The sequence below is a fragment of the Atractosteus spatula genome, chromosome 3 (assembly GCF_055471065.1).
Source record: "Atractosteus spatula isolate fAtrSpa1 chromosome 3, fAtrSpa1.hap1, whole genome shotgun sequence".
NCBI classification, from domain to species: Eukaryota; Metazoa; Chordata; class Actinopteri; order Semionotiformes; family Lepisosteidae; genus Atractosteus; species Atractosteus spatula.
Window position 1 is genome coordinate 8,935,986 of NC_142708.1, and position 22,052 is coordinate 8,958,037.

Consider the following 22,052-nt stretch of genomic DNA (forward strand, 5'->3'; position numbering starts at 1 on the left):
GTGCACAAAAATCTCCAGAAATGAAAGCTGACATTGTGTACTTCTACATAGTTGTACATAGTTGTCTTTTGGTCTGAAATCCGAATTTTAGTTGTGCACCTCAAAAATGACAAATTTAACGTCACTGTCCCAAATCTTATGCTTTTTACTCCATATACAATGTAAAAACTAAAATGAAGATGCAGAGTGACAATGTGCAGTCTTAAACTAGATGTGGGGTGAGAGATTTTGTGTTTTACAAAACTGTGTTGCAAGGAAATTCATGTGGACATGAAATGAGGCGCTGACCTTGGCAGTCCCCCGAGAAACGCCACACTACCATGGACAGCAGCGTGGCCAGGCAACAAACTGTGGCTCACCACCACCTCAGCCCTTCAGAGCGTAATGTAGCGAACAACCAGCAGATGCTCTTGTTAAGGAAGATGTGTACAGTATGTCTTTTTTCTTCATCTCCTCTGCAGTTTATAAACGGAGATAAGGCGATTCTTTATACATTTGAACTACAAAATAATACAAAAGGCGAAGCCCTTATTGCAAGTTATTAAAAGTGGTTTTTACATTCTATATCAAACAAGGAGGCACGTAAAAAACCTAAGACATAGAAAGGCAGCTTAAATAATTATTGAAATACCACTACACCAATACCAATAAAGTCCATCTTTTGGTGTGGATGCAGTAGGAATGCACCAGTTCCAGGCAAGATGTCCTCTAGATCACCTCCTCTAGTGTGTGTGCGGCGCCCTCTATGGTTTGGATGACTACAGTGAGGTGCCTGTGGACCTGGTCCCAGTCACTGGCGGAGTCCGTGCTCACAGCGCGAACAAAGGCGTCAGCAAGCCCAGGGAAGGTGGCCACCCCGGAAGACCTGGAGGCCCAGATCACATGCCTGCCAATGACACGGAGCACAGGAAGTCACAACAGGCTGGGCAGGGTGCATGCAAGAACACGGTGGGATTCCCAGATGCAGGTTTTTCTACCACACAACCCTTGTCTGTAAACCTTAAGAGTGGAGCGGTTTTCTTTCGTTTAGACATTTCAGTTAGACATTTTAGCCCGAGTTTTTCCAATATGTACACAGGAAGGATTCATAACTTCATAAGAACTCTTGGTGTCCTGTAATTTTTAGAAATGTATGGTTTTGACTATGTGATTCATCTTTTCATTAGTTTAACACCGAAGAAGCACTCCCTTCAGACATACTCAAACATACTGTACACAGGTCAAATGCCTTGTTTAGAAAAGAGTGCGTGCAACGACAATGCAGGCAGCAGAAACACTTGTGTATCCAGGAGATCACTGCAAGATCTCGATCCTCAAGACCTTAAGTCTTGTTGCTTCATAAATTATTGATTTATTGCTTTTATATTTTAGCTGGATTATCTCATTCCAGGAAACTTTGTATAAATAGCTACAGTAGCAGGTGCTTCTCAACCCAGGTGCCACTAATATTTCTGCTTTCCCAGGAGAGCTCCAGCGAGACTTAAGAAAGCTGTTCTGTGCTGAGATGAGACTCGGCTCGCTGGACCCCATCATATCCCAGAAGGAAAGGGGTCAAAACAGGACCATGCCCTGCTTTAGATCTTGGTCTGTCAAAATGCACACACAGGGAGAATTTAGAAGCACCAGCTGACCTAACCAACATGTCTTGGGGTGGTCCGTGTAAACAGAGATCCTGGGGAAAACCCACAAGGATCCCCACACAGAACTCGAATCCAGGTCTCGCACGTTATGAGGCAGCAGCACTAACTGCTTTTTAGTTCAGAAGATGGATAAATATCAGATCCTAAGAGATTGTATTGTAGCGCCCTCGCCGGGTGTCCTGGCGGATGCACACGCTGCTAATATATGAAGAACTGAGGGTCCGCAGGTCTCCCGTTCCTTCACAAGACCCGTATCCACCCTGAGCTCATGTACGTGTTCCCACTGCTGCCCTTAAAGCTCATTGACAGAGATTTTTTTGGTCTTTGTTGCCTGGTTGCTGGCGGACTGAGGTCTGTAACAAAGAGTGCATATGCTTGCCTCGTCTATTTCCTGCTACAACCCCATAGTCGCTGCAGTATACACAGCCAAGGGCCAATTAACAGGTGGAGATTTTTTTTTCAGTTTGTAAACTGAGACACTTTAACTTCCATTTTTATCCTCCAGCTGCTGTGTGATTCTTGAATAGAAATGGTATTTTAGGAGGACGTTGTTAATCCAAAAATGAGATTAAAACAATAGATTGCATGATAACATTTACAGTAGTTTGGGCTTGAAAGACGAGTAGCCAGTTGATCAAAAAAAAAAAACAAGAGCTGTCTGACCTGTAGTGGTACTTGTCTGGGAAGGCCATGGGGTCGACAAAAGCTCTGTCCATGAACATTAGCTGGTCATTGATCCTGCGAATCCTCAGTGGCCTGAGAGAGGAAGATTTTACAACAGCATCCTAGTTACCGATTGCAAGAAGTTCACCCAAGAATTCAAGAAAGGCTACAAAGGAGATGTTGGAGAAATATTTCTGCTTCCCCTAAAAAGACACTCAGAAGTCAAAAGAAATATTTATACATGTGCATGGGAGTGAAACTCATAGAGATACTCGGTGCATTTTTCTCAAAGCGATTAATCTAGAACGGTCTTTTAATATTTTTCTATCACACTTCCCTGTGCTCATCAGATTGGTAACATTCCATGAACACACCCATCTTCCTCTTCCCTATTTGCTAAAGAGAACTTCTTTTAATACAATTGGTTACTTAGTTTCGGCATTCCTATAAACACAGTATGGAATTACATAGTAGCCTTTGTGCCCAGCATTCTTCCATTCCAGTTCATACCAGCTCTGCATGTCCACCATATAAAATACTACAGCTTCAGCAGAAAAGGTGTGTGCAAAGTTCACGGAGACCCTCTCAACAGACAGGGGGTAATTTGGCTTGTTTGGTAGTTAGCAGTATAATTGTTTATCATTGTCCTGCTGAAAGGTGAAATATGTGCCTGGTTGTAGGTCTGCAGCATGTTTGCCTCAAAGATTTGCCAGCACTCTATGAGCCTATAAGTCTTGATAAGCTTTGCATTTCCTGCTGATGAGAAGCAGAACTATATTGTGCCTTCAGTTCCATCAAGCTTCTTTTGTGGGGTTACTGGGACATTGTTGGGACATTTCCTCCCATCTCAGCTACTGAAGTAACTCTGTAAGTCGACATTGGCCTGAAGGTGGCATTCATAACCAGTAAACTGGTCCTTGACTGGCTGCTTTTGTTGATGGACTTCATCATGCTCAAGGTGACATGAAGGGTCTTTTGAAATCTTTTTGAAACCCTTCTCCTGACCTGTGTCTTTATACAACTTTATTTCTGAGTTGCTTTAAAGCTCCTTGGTCATCAGAGCTGAAACTATGCTTGTTAACTAGTTCACTAGCTGACTGAACAACCTAACAGAGATTGGTATTTTAATTCTGAAATCATGCAAATGGCTATTAATGCACACAGACACAGGACAGTCATCTGATTATGTCTCATTAAAGTAACCTTGTGTACATACATTTACTATAGCAAAGGGTTTGAATACTTATGAAATCCTGACTTTTCCATTTTTTTCAGGTTATCTATTTACTTTTTGCTTTTGTTGTGTAGCATAGGTTGTGTATATATAACAATTATTAATTGTTACTTCTGTCATGACTGTAGGTTTTAAAGCAATAGAATGAAAACTGTGCAAGTGTCTGAATAGTTTTGCAAGGTAGTGTATATATGGTATATAAAATGAATCATTATGATGATACAAGTCCACAGTACTGATATTGAAAAGTAACGTATATTTGTATTTTTTAACCTATCACAATTACTTGCTGAAAACTTCCATAAAACAGTTATGAGACTGGTTCTGTGTGCTACTCAGGTGCTGTCAATCTACAAGGTGGCACTTCGAAAATACTTGACCTTTCCACTAGAAAAAGAAATATGACAAGGCATGTGAAAAAGGTAGTGGAGGAAAGCATCCCCTTTCCCTTACGTCTCCTGTGTGAGGTCAGTGTCCTGGATGAGTCTGCTCAGGCTGTTAGCAGCTGTGCGGAACTTTGCCACAGCAGTCTTCAGGGGCTCTGAAACGTAAGCATATCAATACACAGTGGGAATGATGTGACCAACACAACAGGCCAGGGCTGTCTCGGAAACCACACATATCTAAGCACTTTCCTTCTCTAGGCACCTGGAACAAATTTAAGGGGCGCCTTCATTCCTAGGGACTTCACAAATGGTACTGCACCTCTGCTCTTTGATGTAGGTCCTGGCCACCTGAATGTGGAAGACTCAGAAAGAGATCCCAGGAACTTGTATAGCAAGAGAAAACTCACACTATTCAGACTACGAGCCAGTCTGTCCTAAAGAGAACTTTGTCATTCAAAAGCTTTAACATGCTAGAAAAGCGTCTATACAATATGAAAGCAAAGGAAGATGTGCAGCATCACCAAGATATATAGGCATTTCAATACCAGGTCAGTTCAACAGACCTGCAGCATCAGCAAACAATAATCTTGGAACAGCTGTAATGCACAGTATATCAGGATTTTTTCCATTTCCTCAGGTTATGGTAGTAGAGATATACTGTAGTAGATCTTTCAAATAAAGAGAGGAAATTCATTGATGAGTTTTCAGGATGAAACCTTGAAGGTCAAATAATAAAAACAGTTTGCAAGTATTCTTTACAACTCGCTGGATGTATCGCTAAGGACAGCAGTCATCCTGGTTTCTCACTTTTTTCCCCCCTTCCCTCTGGTCAGCGTTATAGGAGCATAAAGGCACAAACTTCCAGATTCAGAGACACTTTCCTCCCACAAGCTGTCAGATTACCGAACTCTACCCCTACCACTGGCTCACACTGATGTTTTTTTTTAAGTTGTATGTTATTCAATTTGTTGTTGTTGTTGCTGCTGTTCTTTGTTTATGGTTTTGGTGATTCCTTTGATGTCTTTGTACTGGAGCATACATGCAAATAAGCATTGTATTGCACTTGTGCATCTGACAAATAAATTGAAGTGATTCAGCTCGCTCAGAAGCAAGGAGTTTCAAACCTGAAACAGAGCAAACTGCCTCACAATCACGGTCGTTCCCATTTCCCTGGTGTCCTGGAGCCTGCAGGGAAGGGAGTCAGGATTGATCCCTGTCCTTACCCATGGAGATGCCTTTTTCCGTCAGCCTGGTGTTATAGTTGTCCAAGGAGATGTTGAGAAACTGTTCCAGGGTCTCAGCGTAATCGACAGCGTTGAAAGGGATGACCAGGCTGTCGGCCAAACGCAGCAGCACGTTGCCCGCAGTCCGTGCCACTGTCTGGTGGCTGGTGAACCCTGTGGAAGTACCGCCATCACTCATCCCGTCTGCTGCAGAGCTGGGCGGGAGACTGCCGTTTTCGTTTCAAGTGCCGAAATAATTAAAGCCCCCGTTGCATTGTCATGATTGTCTTTGATAACGAAAAGGTAATCAATTCTACTGCTGAAGCCTGAATATTTCGTGACGTGATGGAGGCTGTAATGTCAAATCCAAGTGATATAAGTCCTTTCAGCTAACATCTGTCGGGTGTGGTTCATTTACTGCAGGCGTCAAACTCTGAAAACCCATGGTCACATTCAAGGTAAAATGGATGATGATGATAATAATAATTCCTTGCACTTATATAGTGTTTTTCTGGACACTCCATTCAAAGTGCTTTACAGGTAACAGGTACCACCAGTGTGTAGTCCCCACCTGGAAAATGTGACAGCAGCCATAGTGCACCAGTACGCTCCCCACACACCAGCTATCAGATTATTAGGAGGCCATGATTGGGAAGGGCCAGGGTAGAATTTGGCCAGGACACCAGGGTAACACCCCTATTCTTTTCGAGAAACACCCTGATATTTTTAATGACCACAGAGAGTCAGGACCTCGGTTTTATGTCTCATTTGAAGGATGGCGCCTCTTTTTACAGTATAATGTTGTCACTATAAGGATGCATTTGCATTCGGACAAATTATATTAACAAATATGTTTTACAGAACAAGCAGTTATATTAGGCTATATTATGTTCTAAACAATACACTTTTCTGCTCCAGAATAGTAACATCAGACAGGATTCTGAGGCCTACAAATTCAATTTTGAAGAAAAACAGCTCTGTTAGATACTATTATTTCCTAATTATTTTGTGAAAACATCCAGAAAAAAGTATTTGTGAATTTACTTTGAGGAGATCTGGAGTAGTCTTGTTTGGCTAACTTGCAGTAGTACATACTGTATTTATCAACTCCGTTCTGCTACAGATGTACTGAATGTGCACTTTTACGCAATCTCAAAACAAGAGATCCTTCAGAACTTGATTAACAGCCTCCTACATTGGACATTTTAATTGGTTGTGGCCTGGCTGGGTAAAGGTGGATTATACTGCTTACCTGGGTCTATGTACCTGGCTGCATAGTCAAAGGTGTCATAGGCAGTGTGATACGCAGGGTAGATTCGTGCCTGTGTTTTGCTCTGCAAGAGAATGCAACAATCCAACATGACACACGAAGCACTATAAATACAATTTTACTTAATTGCCTCCATCTTTTCATTAAGATCATCGTTGGTGTTCCAGCCGTTGACCGTTCTTTTCATTTGTTAGATGTTTGTCAGAAAATCCTAATCAAATGTATTATAAATAGAATTTATAGTGGAGAGCTGCATCTGGAACAAGTACAGATTACAGACTGAAAAGTATAAAGAAAAAAACAGTATGAGACTCTATTAATGGCACTCTTCTTTGCCTATTTGGAATTGCACACATTGTTTTTTTCTTCTTTTTACTGTTCAGCTTTAAGTGGAACAAGCAGTTCAGGTGGGTAGCTGCGTCAGCATGCACAGGCTGCAAGGGAACGAGTAATGGGTTTAATAACCTATAAGTAACACAATGCACCGGGTGCCTTACCCTGTCATAGGTGTAAGCGATGTCCATGGAGGTGATGCCCAGGAAATGCATAAAGGCCGCGTAGTCACTCCCTGCTCCAGTCAGATACCCCAGACTGAGAGAAACAACAGAAGTGCTTTGCTGTAGCTACTGGGCTCTCATAAGGACAACAGCCAGAATGTGTGAAGCACTTACAGTGAGGAGAGGGACAGGCGCAGAGGATTGTTTGGAGTGGATTAAGGCTGCCTGAGCAATGGAGGAGATCAGCCACTGAGGACTCAGTGGTGTCCTACCCAAAAAAATATTTTTCTCTTTTACTCTACTACTGTTCTTAATTTCATAAGAACGAGAGAGGAGAATGATTCAGTTAATGGCTTTCTTTAAAATCATTCCCACCACCTTTTACAACTCCATGGAAGTCCATTGTTGTATTTTCCAAGAATACTTGTGATTTGGGTGGAGTGAGAGAATGTATCACCAGGTGGAATGCAATAAGAACACATTTCAGTCCCAGAATGCCTCAGTGAAAGTGAGGCTGCTTTCCTCAGTCCTAATCGAGAAGGCCAATCCATTTGAGATTTGGCCTTTTCCTTCTATGAAGTTCAGTTCATATGGTGGCACTACACGCGAGGGGCGTGTTCAGTGTGGAGGCGGAGCCCTGGAGGAAGACTTTATAGTCTTTATCGCTCAATAGGGTAAGTCCAGTCTGGGAGAGCAGGCAGGGAGCGCAAGGCCAAAAATAAAAACTCTAATCGTGAATAAAGGTAAGCCTGCCCCGTTATAGAGACAGGACGGGACAGGCTAAAAGAAAAATGAAAAAGAATAGAATTACAACGGCCTCACGCTCGGGACTGCCGGTGTAAAGATCCTCCCCTTCTGGGGTTCTGCCGTGCTCGTCCTCTTTGAGGGGGGCTCAGTGTGTCTTTAAAGAGCTCTCACAGCCGCAACTCATCTTCGATTAGCGCGTGCAGCTGTGATTACCAACGCGAGGCTCCGCCCCTTCTGCAGGGCTCGCCTCCACACTGGACACGCCCCTTCTGTGGTAGTGCCACAGTATGCATCCAAAGACAAGTTAGAAATGGGAGAAATGACCTCTGAAAGTAAAAGTTGGAGATGTTCAGTGCAGTTACAGATATACTGTATAGCTGCCTGAGGGTGTATTTCAATGATAATGTGTGGTTATAGGATTTCTAGCAACACACTTCTTCACAAGCTTACATTGAACGTGTGGCAAACTACCAAAATGATGATAAAATAAAGGCCATCAGAACTGCTAAACCGATGCAGAAGAATGAAGGTACACACTTGGGGATGATGCCATAGGCAGGGCTGCTTCTGTTGAAATACTGAATCCAGTTGTCATAAACAGAGGTAGACGGAGATCCAGGAGTTTTCACCTAAACACACAAAAACAACCTCCATGATGACAACATTCGGACTTACTATACAATAGTAAAAGAGTGAGTATATATTTAAAAAATACTTTTTCTGGTCAATACTTTATAAAATCTTATTTATCCTTCCCAATGTTTAGGAATAAAAATGGTGTGAGTACACACCACACCAATGTTATATATATATATTATTCTAGTACAGTCATGTCTCAGTTTGTAAACTGAAATGTAAAATGTTTCTTCCTATTTCAAAGGGTTAATGTATTGTTGTGTGCTAGGGGCCTTTATACAGTACCTCTGAATTAGTATCCTTTATCTTAGAAAAGGTTCACCCTTTTCAGCCACCGCAGTAATTAGTGTATCTGAAGTACAGTATGACGAAGGGGGAATTGAGGCATTTGTACAGCAGCAGTGATATCTAAATAGATAACAGCCTGGTTTAAGAAGAAACCAGATGGGTGGACTAATTACCAGGCTGGGAATTTCTAGGAAATGACCAATATCTCACATGCTCATTTATAGGGAGTTACAGTCTACAACTCATCTCTCTTTTTTACTAATCAAAACCTGGAAGGTATTGAGTGCTGAAAGAAATTAAAGTAAAGTTTGATAAAGGACTTCAGTTCTTCTGTCAGTTGGACTATTTGTTGTCTTTTTAATCCGCTAGGCAAGTCAACACTTGTCTCTATGGTGGTCTTTTACAAAACAAGTAAATAGGAGACAAAAGTCTTCTATTTACTGCATTATCGGTTTAGGGGGCAGGAACTGTGAAGGGTTATTTTATGTATGAAAGCAGTCTGACTTATTTGTGGTATTCTAGCTCTGTGTTGGGGATTGGCTATGACTTTTGACTTAATTATTTTAAACATTTAAAGTATTTCCAACCTTACTGATGAATAGACTGTGAACCACAGTGTATTAAACCTTCAAAACTACTGGGATAACATCACTATACTGTATTTTAAGATATGGTGGAAATTGTGTGGAGAAAATAAAAGGTTGCAGAAAAGGTACATTACTGTCAAGGAAATGATTAGAAAAACGCAAAAAAAAATGAGTGACAGAGCAGCTGAGTGAAGCAGCTTCCATCCCAAAGGCTGTGGAGTTAAAGCAACTCCCCATGAAAATGTCCTCCTGAGAAAACATCTCTAACCACAGACATACTGATGGCAGATCCCAAGAGGCAGTGCAGGATTCAGTGAGCACCCCTGTGGCTGGTCTGGGGCTTCTGGGCTCCCCACACTCCCACTTGTACTTGTTGAAAAGAAATACCGAGTTCACTGGTGCATGAGGACGCATTTTTTATAATCTCACATGCGACTGCAGAAGACGGAGGAATTTAATCAAAGTTGTCCATTACAAAATGGTGCTGGAGAAAGTGCTGTGCAACACCGTTTGTGTCAGAGCTCTCCCTATCCTGTGTGAAAGTGCCTCACCTGTTTGGTGGCAGTGAACACAACACTTTGTGCAGCAGGAGAGCCCTGGACCCTCAGGGTGGCATTAGCTGTGAAACACAAGCACAGGGAATCAAGGGAGACAGGGTGAGCACAGGAACGGTTCAATCCAGCAAAGTGGACCTGCATTAGGGCTGCTGTGAATTCACGGCATTCTCAGAAAAAAGGCTCCACACTCTTCTTTCTAATGGTTCTAATGTTAGTTTAGGATTTTCCTCTTTTTTTCAGACTGATATTACAAAACAAGAAGGAAAAATTAATTGTGTTGCTGTTAAAACTTCTCATCTGGCCAAGAGTTAATAACTGAATTTACAGTACCTCAGGTTTTACACTCCAGGGCAATTGCATAATTTCATTCTATATCGATATCTCTCATCTCATCTACAGAGAGAGAGTAACAAATAAATATATATGATTTGATTGGCATTAAGTATTTGTATTCCTAAAGTTAAGGTACAGTTCTTTTGTTTCTGAGAGTTGGGAAAAATTTCTGTGATATTAGAGATGAGAGATTCCTTCTCACCAAATACCGAGATGTCAACATTAATGTAAGCGACAGCCCGATCCCTCAGCTTGCTGTAATATTCCTGCAGGGGAGAAGACAAGACTGGGACTGAGCTGAGCACTCGGCTGCAAACCACAAATTGTCAGTGATGCTCGGTATTTAATTTTTAAATACAACAGTCATGGGAACTCTGTATAACTCTTTATAAAGTTGCTTATCCATGCTTTTGAATGTCTTTAATTGCACATTTTCTAATTATGTCACACTACTGAAAAAAATCTCAGCGCCTTCAGCGTCTTTATATAAGGTCAAATAAGGCATAATTAAATAAATGCAAAGCTTTTTTAGATGGTAATGAAGTGTAATCTCCCTTGGAATGTGGCTTCTCATCACCACAAAGAATGTAAGCAGCTTCCAACATATTCTGAAACTTTCCAAAGATGTAACAGTGTCACCTGGCAGTCTGCTCAAGGGATGCTGTCAGTACCTCTGTGTATTCAGTTGAGCCGATCAGGCCAAACTCTTCTGCTCCCCAGCTCCCGAAGATGATGGACCTGCGCGGCCTCCACCTCCCTGCAACACAGACACTTCAGTGACGAGGGAGTGTCCCTGCCCGTGCCGGATTTCCCATGAGGCACTGGAGGCACAGTGGGCCTAGGGGGCCTACGAACCTTTAAGGGCCTACGAAGGAGGGAAACACTAGTGAATAATGAAAAAACAAGCTGAAACAACACGCTTGTGATCGTCTCTTGGTGCTCTAGATCAGTCATCACACGCTCTCTAGCGGCTGTTCCAGAAACGAGAAGTATCGAAGTGATGGTCGCTCGACTCGCTCCATCAATCACATGGTTTGGCATTAGAATAGGTTAACGTGCATCATGTCAATCTACGTCATTCGATGGGTGTTTACCCCTCTTTCTGCACATTTTGGAGCGAAGGTGCCTAGGGCCTACGAACACCAGCCCTGGTCCCTGCTCCTGAGTGGCAGTGGGAGGGCTGGAGAAAGTGGGGTTTCCAGACCGGGTTTCCACTCCTACCACCCCAGTTCCACAGGCTCCTGCTCCGTGAGGCAGCCCTTGCTGTTAAGTGTGAATAACCACAGACACTGTAAACTGCTAAAAGTAAAATTTAGACTACATAACCTTATAAACCTTAAGACAGCTATCGTTGTCCTCTTTCAAGTGTACAATAAATGAATTGCAGCAAAAAGATTTTGTAGTTTATTTCCTTCTCTCTTGAGGGTGTAACAGTGAGGTACTGATGTCGTCAACTTTAACCTAGAAGATTTCAGTGTGGAATTAAACCCAGACAGACCCATGCCAGCCAATCAGAGAGGAAGAGTATGGGCGTAATGGAGGACAGGCTGACAGTCTAAATGTCTGGGGAAGTGGTAGACAGCACTTAGACATTGCGGTGGTTTGGATAAGACGTCTTTTTAACAGAGACTGATACAGCACACATAAAAATATAGTTTTACAGTTTTTGTCTTCTGTTTAAGGAAAGAGATGTTTAACCCGCCATGTGTTCTGTCATTATAAGATGAGAACCCTCAAAGTAACAGAATCGTGACCTTCTTCCCCCTGCTTCTGCGCTTGTGGCAGGAGATCCAGTCTGTCTGACCTCTGTAATCACAGTGCGAGTCATGCACAAGGCCAGGCTAGCAGGTACAGGCGTGTTTGTGGAGGCTCTGCTTTGTGCATGATGTTTTGCTGCGGTTGTCACACCAAGCACCGGCCTCAGTGCAGTGGGTTGCAGAGTTAAAGACTGACCTTCTTTCACCATCTTCCCCAGGACGCGGGTGATCTCCAGCATCACGGCTGTCCCGCTGCTGGGGTCGATGGCACCGTGGACCCAGCTGTCCCGGTGATTGCCATACAGAATGTACCGGTCTGAGGAACACAAAGAGCACGTGCTTCTTCGTCACCGACACCTGCCAGTTCCACCCCACCCTACCAGGGCTCAGCCCTGTCTAATCTAGTCCACTAAATTGGGTATGGTATACAGTATGTATGGGATTATATATAATAATAAATGGGATTGCTCACAGTGTACAGAAAGCAGTGTACCTTTTGACTCTGAAAAGGTTGGTGCCAATTCACAGAATTATGCTTCCGGCAATGCTGGGTTAGGAGGTTACAATTTTGTGGGAGTATGGAATAAAGGGTTTATGGAACCAGCTACCCAGCTGTGCTATTCAGGCCAATAGCCTGGCTTCTTTCAAGAAGTGGCTGGCTGAGATCCTGGGATCAGTTCGGACCAGATGGGCAAACGACCCTCTCTGGTTTGCGATCTCTCTAATGATCTTAATGGGTGTGGCATAAAACAGGGGGGAGGTGTTCAGTGTGGAAGCGGAGCCCTAGATGAAGGGCGATGTGTTTCCCTAGCAACCACAACTATCCTGGCTAATTAAGTGGCTGCTGAAGCAACGCATCGCCTTTCATCTATGGGCTCCCCCTCCACACTGACCACGCCTCCGCGTTATGCCACAAGAGGAACTGCAACACTATTTTATATTTCGGGGTTAGAATGAATCAGCATTCATGAGTGTATTTCAAACCACAATAAAAGTCAAATGCGTACACAGTAACGTGTAAAGTCTTCAATTTACAATAATTTCCAGGTATGCGCAGCGCCATATTCTGTGATTCAGAACGCGGCAACAAAACCTCCGGTGATGTGAAGCTACCCCACTACAATCTAAACAAGCAGGCTTGTGAATACATCTCTGTTAATTTAACAGACATATTGCTCTTGATTTCGTGAAATGCCTGCTGCACAACTTGTACTTAATTCATACATCGCATTACAGTGACTAGTGAGCAGGAAAGGCCGCATTACATCACAATTCTTGTGAATTCTCGCTTTCGTCCTTGGCTAGACCAGGGGTTTGTGACAACATGGTAGAGGTCTGCCATCGGACCCGAGCCCGATGGGGCCCAACAAAGTACAGGGTTTTGGGCCAGGTTCGGGTCGGTTTTTCACGTACTGTACAACTTTGGGCTCGGGCCAAGTACGGGTTTGTTTTCTCACAAGTGAAAATGAAGGCCGGGTTCGGCCTTCAACTTCATGCCCTTGCAGACCTCAACAACATGGTGACTTACAGTACTTTCACAAAGTTCCCGGTTTTGTGCTTAATTTGGAATTTGTCAAATCTTTTCATTCTCTCAATGAATTTTGTCACAGAGATCTAATGACATGTCTGAGGAATTGGGACTGTAGTTTCCCTTTAAGAGCAATTCTTACACTGCTTTGTGTGCACACATAGGATTGTATGAAGGGCTTTACACTGAGAGAGTGTGTGTGCGCATGATAGTACTTGTAAAACGTGTGTAGGTGTCAGGTGGTACTGGAGAGTGTGAAAGTGTCTGTGGGACATACAGCACACCTGGCTCCACGCTGCCACGGATCACCCCCATCACATTGTCCGAGTTCTTCAGCTCACCCTTGTTGTACACGTTCAGTTGAACTTCACTTTAAGAGAACAGGAAGTATTGCAACACAAGTGGAAGTGTCATATATACCAGCCTAACACTTGTAAATAAAAAGTGTTAACAAATAATTTGCTGTTACATCTCAATAATCTTTAATAATGTTGCCAGGCAACTGTCCTATGTCTATAGTGTAGCTATAATAAGGTGCTTTTAATCAGTTCTTATCAGGTCTTTCCATTGAATTATGACAAGAGTTAAACGCTGTGATTTATGTGTCAAGGCATGATAGATTATTCAGCTATTAATTATTCTTATGTTCTTAACTGAACTTAGACCAACTTTTATTTTGCTTCTGGGTCAGAACTTTAGGAACAGTCCTGCATCATTCCAGTCAAGATCCAACTTCAGATTTATTGTATTCAAGAAGCAGGAATTTCTCTGTTGCAGTAACTGCTGTCGATGAAAGCTGTACAGTAGTGAGATTTGGATCCCATCTTTCTTGTAGTAAATATCAATGTGATCCCTGAGCACCACCACAGAAATTCCAAAGAAGAAGATGGGATTTGATCAACAGCCTCATTAATACCTCAGCAACAGTCACTAGAATAGGACAGTGTAGAATAGTGGGTAAGTCTCAGGACTCATGACTGCTGGGTTTTGGGTTCGAGTTCCTGCTGTAGACACTGCTGTTTTATCTTGAGTGAGGTACTAAACCTCACTTGCTCCAGTCCTCCCAGTTATAATGGAACAGGATGGGCATTGCTAGCTGTAATCCTTGTGACTGGAACAGCATCACACCCAGGGGGGAAAGGGAGTCATGTGCTTCTTGTTTGCTTAGTTCCATGGAAACCAGGATAAACCCTGATGGGAAGCTGTGGCTCAAATACAAAAGTACCTTCCAAGCAACCCCTTGACTGCCATTAGTGAGTTCTGGCTACAATCGTTTCTACAAATCTCATTTTTCTTTTTGCTGGGATGTAAAAGCAGATGCCAGCCAACAGCCACATTGGGCTGTATCTATATGTAGTGACAGCTAATCGTTTTCAGTACCTAAATAGATATTATGATACCTGTTGTTAAAGATGGAATTGGGTCCAAATCCAGGTCCCAGCTTGTAGGTGCATTTGAATGATCCTTGCCAGGGGCTTGGAGCATCTGATCCACCCAATTCGCTGTACCATCCAACACAGAGAACAAAATAATGCAATGAAAACACCCAGGAAACCAAGTCATATTCCAAAGAGAGGCTCCGGCAGGGAACGAATCCCGTAATCTGCATTTAATAAAGTATAAAGTAGGATGAAGTGAAAGACAGGCTTGGAGCAGTCTAGGAAGGCAATGCTAAGATTATTGAAAAAGCATCTTGAGAGTGCAAAATCCACTGGATCTACTAAATTACTTCAGAGATGGAAAATGACTCCTGTTATCCAAGAAATGAGATCATTTGAAAGGGTCAAGTTGACTACACAGGAATTTCTACACTTGTAATCCCTGGGAAATTGGGTTCAGATATAGCTCAGATTGGCTGATATTGACTTTGCCCTCAGTGCATGAATAGAATAAGATACACTGACAAAACACACTTTAGCAAAGTTTGTGAAATCTCCTCAGTTGCAGAAACAGAAATGTGAAGCAGAGGATAGTAGGATAGTGTAGGGTTACTCACCAGATCAAAGCACTGGCATCTTCAAACCCAATAGGTTGTGTTGGAATAGGTGGAATCCCCTTTATATCAGCCTCCTTTATCCTGTAAGTGTAATCTGCAGAACAGGAAGAATGGAGTGTTTTAAACAAGCCACCTCGCTCTGAAGAGATCTGCTTAACTCCAGTGACAAATAAGAAGGTTACCTTTAGCTGCGAGGTATGGTGTCAGCAAGTCTCCAAAATAGGTATTGTAAGACCCTCGTTCCACTCCCGATGGGGGCAGGTACCAAGAGTTGGGGTAGGTCTCATTTACATCCGACAGCTTCCCATCATTAATGTCCTTGGGATCGGTGTACACCAGGACCCCGATCACCCCAAAAGGTGCAGCATTTATCGCCTGAGCAGCACAAGCAAGGAAATTTGTCACCGACAGCACCTTTGCTTACCTCATCTGCATACAACAGCTATACGCATATACAGTAGTTTTATCAACAGTTTAATTTCATTTTAGAATGATCAATTATTCTATATTATTGTAACATGTCAGAGAAGCATCCTTGGGGAAACGGTCATATCTGATCACGATTGTGATGGACGGATTTTATGGAATTCAGAAAAACACATTTTGCATGACTGGTGCTTCAATATAACATCTGGGATTGTGGGTTGGTTGTTATTTTTATGGTTCTGGATCAGTTTCATATCATGTAAGGCAGAAGAAGAGCTGCCAGTGGGTTATTTCAGGCCTACAGTATGTGATAATGTAGGGGACAATTAATTCTGGTACATTTTTCATTGAAAAGGAAGGAAAGAGTTGGTCACTTAGTATTAGAAAACACCTGGGAAGAGGAGTCACATAGTCCAGGCCAGAGAGGGAGAAGAGCACACTACACTGATTGAGTAGGCCATCTTATCGGGTCAAGAGGGGATTAGAAAAGGGCATGCAACATGGATGTGCCTAATATGCACAGAAGGTGCCCATTGCATCACAGAAGGTGCCTGTTTTGTGAGCAACTTACCTTGCTTGCTCTGCCTGCTCCTCCATACCTCACAATGGCAATGGAGCCATTCAGGTCAATAGTTTCGTTCAGGAGTTCATAATCACTGACTTTACCCTGGTTCGCATACACAAGCCTTCCCTAAACAAATATGGATGGATATGAATAGTTGCGCTTAGCACTTATCACACCACAGTGCTAAGGGATATGGAACTGTCTTACAACTTTTTTTGCATAGAACAATATTTGGGATTATACAAATTATCTGATCGTTACCACGGCTCGTAAATGATCTCCAGAAAATTTGAGACGTGTCTTATCTCAGTGCAGATTCTACTGACAAGTGCAAAAAGTACTTTCTGATCTGGATTGCAGGGCTAGGCCAGTGTAAAAAAATTATTTTCCTAAAAGCTTTTATTGTTCTATTGACTTTACTGCAGGAGATAAGATAAGTTAGCTATTACTAACATGGGAAAACATGAAAACCCTCTCTCAGTCAGCAGATTTTCCCCAGACAATACAGTATGTGCAAAAATGCAACAAGATCGGGGAACAATTGACTATTTTCCGATTGAACGGTGTCTGAATTTCAAACTGTGAAAGGGTGAGAGCAAGTTAATATTCACCTTGATGTGTGTAGAAACACATCAAGAGTTATAAAAGGTGTTCATTATAAGCCATACTGAGTAATGATTACTTTCATTTGTAAAATACCTTTCCAAACTCAAGGACACTGTACATGGTGATAAAGAAGAAAAAGATAAAAAAAATATACAATTAACGACTATAGTCAGATGAAGGACAATTTAACAATGGAGCAGCGACAGAAAAAACATGGTCACAAATAGTCTGACATACTGTATAGCCCTAGGTATAGTGAGCACAGGACCAGCCTCTGCTGGACAGAGCCTTACAGGAAGAAGACTACATATGACAGGATATGCAGTCCATTTCGCTGGTCAAAATTAGCTTTACCCCAGGGATGATTCTTACTCAGCCAGCAGAGATTTCCCAAGACAATATGCACAGAAATGCAAGAAGTATGGTCAGGGCTCTAGAACAACTGTGAACAAACAGATGAACAACTGGAATTTATCTGAAAGCTCTGCACAGATTCAAATGGCTTGCAACCTAAGTTTTAACTGGTGTATCTAGAATCTCTAGGTGCAAATTGAGATTCTATTGCTATTGATATTTTTTTCCATCCTATTGCTATTTTCTGATCTTAAGACACGGTACCTTTGGGTTTCCAGCTGGGCCGTAGGCAGCGTAGGGCTGTACAACATCTGGGTGCAGCTGGTCCTCTGTGTAGTTCTTCTCTTTAAGTCTCGAGGTGAAGAGCACTGAGTCGGTTGGAGAAACTTTAATAAAAGTATATGTATAGACAGAGAAAAAAATTAATAAAATAATCTGCACAGTAATTCCATCATTAACATTATTATCCAGGAATCTTGTACTTTAGGTTGTTTAGACCTTTGGAGTAAATTCCCAAAGTCTCAAATACTCAAAAAAGGTTAGTGTATAAAGTCATGCTGTCTCAGTAAATTCCAGATGATATTGGAATCTCTTGGAATAATAACAAAGCAAACTGGGATGAAAGGCCCTGCCAGTTTTCGTGGGTGGCAACAGTTCAGAGTAGATGGGAAGTTGCAGCTCCGTGTAGAAGTACTGGCAATATCTTATAATCTTGAATGAATAGTGTGAAGCTTTATTCATTAACATGTACCCATCTGAAAATTCTCTGTTTTGAGTTTAGGTTCACAATTAAGTGTTAGATTTCCTGGTAAATCCCAAATTTAAGATTTATAATGTGAATGCAGATTTCTGTAGTTTCATAGAGGTTCACAGAATGCCTCTCTAGGTAATAGGTAAATTTTACCTATATACAAGTTTTACAGATAAAGCAGATATGGATGAGGTACAATTTAATTCAGGCTGTTTTATCTGTTTTATATTCCTGGATAATAACATTAAGCACTGGCCACCTTAAAATCCATATCTAAACCTTTGTTAAGGTAACAGATGGAGAGGCGGGGACAATCCATAAAATGACCATGAACTTGCAAAACCTGAGAGTCTAGACTGGTGTAATATTAAACCAGATTGATACCGGAGTGCAGCATCACAGGCCCTTCCTGTGATCAGGCTGTTACAGATCTTTATGACTGTACAGGCAGGTTCTTGCTGACCCATAACTTTCAGGGGAGTTGTCCATTCCAAGACATTCAAGACTTCTACCCCTGGCCCTTACCCACGGTGACACTGTTAGGAGTTGTGTCATTGGGGAACGACAGGTACACTTTGTAAGTGTCCTTCCAGGCGTCGTCAAGACCAGACTTTGGGTCCTTCCATTGGTCCAGTATGTACTTCACCAGCTGCTCATCTCCACTGCTGGTAGCCATGTGAGGCACTTTGGTCAGCTCCCTGGTGGTTTGGAGGGAAAGGGGAGAATTAAGCCACGGAGCCACATCCACATCCATCTTATCCATGTGTGTTTCTGAACCTCTGAAACCAACAGTTGTCAATGGTCTACACCTCCCAGAGGCCATCCAGAATCCAGGTTGTTTGTCCAGCAGAAGCAAAGAGACTCCCCTGGTGTCCAAGACAGCTCTGTACAAACTACCTTCTCAAGAAGTGCGGTATAAGGTTTGATCTGTGAAAGGGTTCGTTCTAAAGCTGGTTCTGAGAAACAGAGACAGACACTTGTGGTGTGGAATGTGTAGTGTCAAAAATACCATTGTATTATGTACTGTACTAAGTATATGCTCAAGAGCCTCTTTCTTCTCAACACAAAATTTATGCTACTTTAGAAGGATATCCTCAGGTATAAAAATTGCTTGGGATTGCTTGTGTTCAGTGCCCAGCAGGAGTACATACACCTTTGTGTGTCCCTGTTATTCTCTCTGAAAATGGCCTTTTTCATAAGAGATTTAAACTCTTTTCAAACCTTCACTGAACCACTCTGTGACTTCTTAAGCCCGTACTGTCTGATACACAGGAACATACCCAGCCTAGGTGTGGATATCAGTGTCAGTGCATTTAGATCCTGCACTGTGACATATATTAAATCAGGGCTCCTCAGCTTGCTGCCTCTCCAATCCCCTCCACGCCAGTACTTTTATTTATCCATCTCCCTAATTGCTATGACAAATTACCCAATTATCGATTAAATAATTAAGGAGCAGGTCGGAGCTCTAGTTTTATTAGAACATCAGGATAACAATATTTAATATACATGTCTTCAATTGTTTTGTATACTCCTATACTACTCCTAATTAAAATAAAAGTATTTCTAAAATAACAGTTGAGCCTCTTATTTTCTCGTGATTATTTACCCAAGTCAATTGCTATTGTTTGTTTTTACAACAAAATTATAAAACTCAGAACTTGAGTAAGCCTACTGAATTTTACGTTGTATATTGAAGATAATGGTTACACAACATTGGTTGCTACAGTATATTCAGTCTTTTAAATCTAGTATTGAAATCAAATTTAATGGATGGATGTACATACTTGTGTTTGTACAGATTGATGGCAACCCTTTGAATTTGTTCTAAGGGACATAATTCATTGTCTCCTGAAATTAAGACTTGTTATTGATAAAGGTAATAAGGTGTTGAATAAAAACAAGAATCGGTAGACCCTGTTGCCACTGTATATACAACCTACCAGTGCATCATTTGCGCTGAAGAAAGCACCACCAGGTTACTAGACTCTGCTTTAGACTATATAAAAAAACATACATTACATTCTTACTGTGTCGTTTCACCTTGGCTGTAAAAGCTAATGGAGAAATATGTAAAATGTTTTATAAAATCAATCTGACTGCTGTCAAAGTCAAATAAAAAGCTATGCAGACCAGACTATTCTGACAGGCAGTCTGGTCAGGAGGCACATCTATCTGACCCAACAATCACAGTACACAGCAAGGAAGTGCAAATACTCACTTTAGATACTCCTCAATTCTCTTGTTGTCTACTTCTTTGATGAACTGCTCGATCATGCTCTCGTCCACATCCCGAGACATATCCTGCACCCATCCTGGAGATGTCGATTTCTCTATCCCGTAATGCCCCACCAGGATGCCGAAAGTGAGGATAGCTGCTCCCAGAAGCCCAAAAAGTAAGATCTTCTTCCACATTTTGCTCCGGACCTTCCAGCTACTGGACTGAAGCTGAACTCATGCACGATGCCAGTCTTCTTTGGGTTCTTTGCTTTTCCAAACTATTTAAAGACCCTCCTTGCCCCATGTAATGTCAGCCACTACAGATAAGTACTGTTCACTGAAAAGTTAACCTATGACAAATTTCTGGAAAATGCATCTCAATAGCGCATACATCAATCTTTGGCACCAATAATTTACTTTGTGTTTATTCAATGGCCTTCAGATGTGCAATAATAAAAAGAAATAGGGGGTGTTAAAGTTAATAAGTATCTTATTACTTATGAAATGTTATATAATGCCAAACTTCAAATATTTGCCATCAAGTTGTAAAGCTTTGCTCACAGCCTGACTTTATATGACTTTGTATGTCATTGTAATCCCTAGGATGCTTGGGAAACTGCAACTAATTGACATATATTTAGATCTGTGTCTTTTCCAAAACAAACCTTGGTATTTTATTGCCCTGGATAGCAAACAAGCAGTACTAAGCAGTACAGGTGTATTGGCTAAATTTCACCCCTGTCTTCCATAGATGCTCAACAGAGGGTGTAGATAAGAAGTGCAAACTCAAATTGGGATGATGTAACAGTCAGTAGCAAATTATTAGGAATCTGTACCAGGATCACTGCTCTTCCTAATTTAAATGGCACCAGCCACCAGGCCTTGTTGATGGCCTACACCGGCTTTGTTCATGAAAACTGCTGGGTGAGATCATTTTGCTGCTAAGAAGACCAGGCCAAATGGGTGGAACTGCCTCTCATTGGGCACAAACAAGAGCAGGTGACAGAATTTGAAGAGAATATACATTTAAATCGCAGTAAGACAGGTGCTTAAGAAAAGCAGCTTGTTGCACACTCCCACGGCAACAGGTAGAATATTGTGCCTCCTGTTCTCAGTTTTAGATGCAATCAGCAGTTTTAGGGAATCAGCATTGATGATTGAATTTCAAACCACACTAAAAGTCAAATGTACACAGTAACTTGTGACTTGTAAAACCTCACATCACAAAATAGATGACATTTCCAAATGTCACAGATACAGGATACTTTGTAGACACCTACGCCACCTAGCAATTTAAAGGGTGCTCTGCCTCTTTTTCCCAAAACAGATTGTTTTTGTATATCCCAGAACCACCAGTGCACCCACATGCCAGACAAGTCTGCTATCCTACACAATTTTCTTTTTTACTACAGTGTATCAATCTAGTTGTTACAACATCTAACACTGCCTGGTCGACACCCCATCAGTTAAAAAAAGCAGTGCCCCAGAGGAAAGGTCCAGTAATGTTTCATCCAAAACAGCTGGTACACTGATGTACCTCCTTCCACCCCAGAGATGAAACTCTGTGTAGTCTTGCAATGGTCTTAGGCATACTCTTCAGTCTCAATTGACTTGAACAAAGCAGACCCTTATACTCCCCCCCTACCCTGTTTTCTCCCAGTCCAGTATCGGGTGGGGTGACGATGCTTCAGTTTTCCTCTGCTTCTCTCTGTAGAGTCCCCCTCTGGTGTCCATGTCCTCTCCTACAGTATGTCCAGAGGTGCAGTCTGTGTCGTCCTGAATTCTCCT

At 42.0% G+C, this 22,052-nt stretch overlaps 1 protein-coding gene across 2 annotated transcripts; it reads right to left on the reverse strand.

Annotated features, from left to right (window-relative positions):
- Positions 1–687: 687 nt before the first annotated feature.
- naaladl1 (N-acetylated alpha-linked acidic dipeptidase like 1) lies at positions 688–20,586 on the reverse strand. Of its 2 annotated transcripts, XM_088912336.1 has the most exons (19): positions 20,266–20,586; positions 18,570–18,742; positions 17,558–17,679; positions 16,340–16,459; positions 15,525–15,717; positions 15,343–15,436; positions 14,747–14,848; positions 13,631–13,716; positions 12,015–12,134; positions 10,733–10,818; positions 10,264–10,327; positions 9,723–9,790; positions 8,198–8,289; positions 6,914–7,007; positions 6,399–6,480; positions 5,147–5,320; positions 3,991–4,078; positions 2,304–2,396; positions 688–886 (listed from the first exon to the last, which is right to left on the reverse strand). In XM_088912336.1, the coding sequence occupies exons 1-19, from the start codon at positions 20,457–20,459 to the stop codon at positions 709–711; spliced, it is 2,223 nt and encodes a 740-aa protein (XP_088768462.1). In that variant the 5' UTR covers positions 20,460–20,586; the 3' UTR covers positions 688–708. The 2 variants fall into 2 exon arrangements, with proteins under 2 accessions (XP_088768462.1, XP_088768463.1); XM_088912337.1 differs by lacking the exon at positions 5,147–5,320.
- Between the last annotated feature and the right edge of the window lie 1,466 nt (positions 20,587–22,052).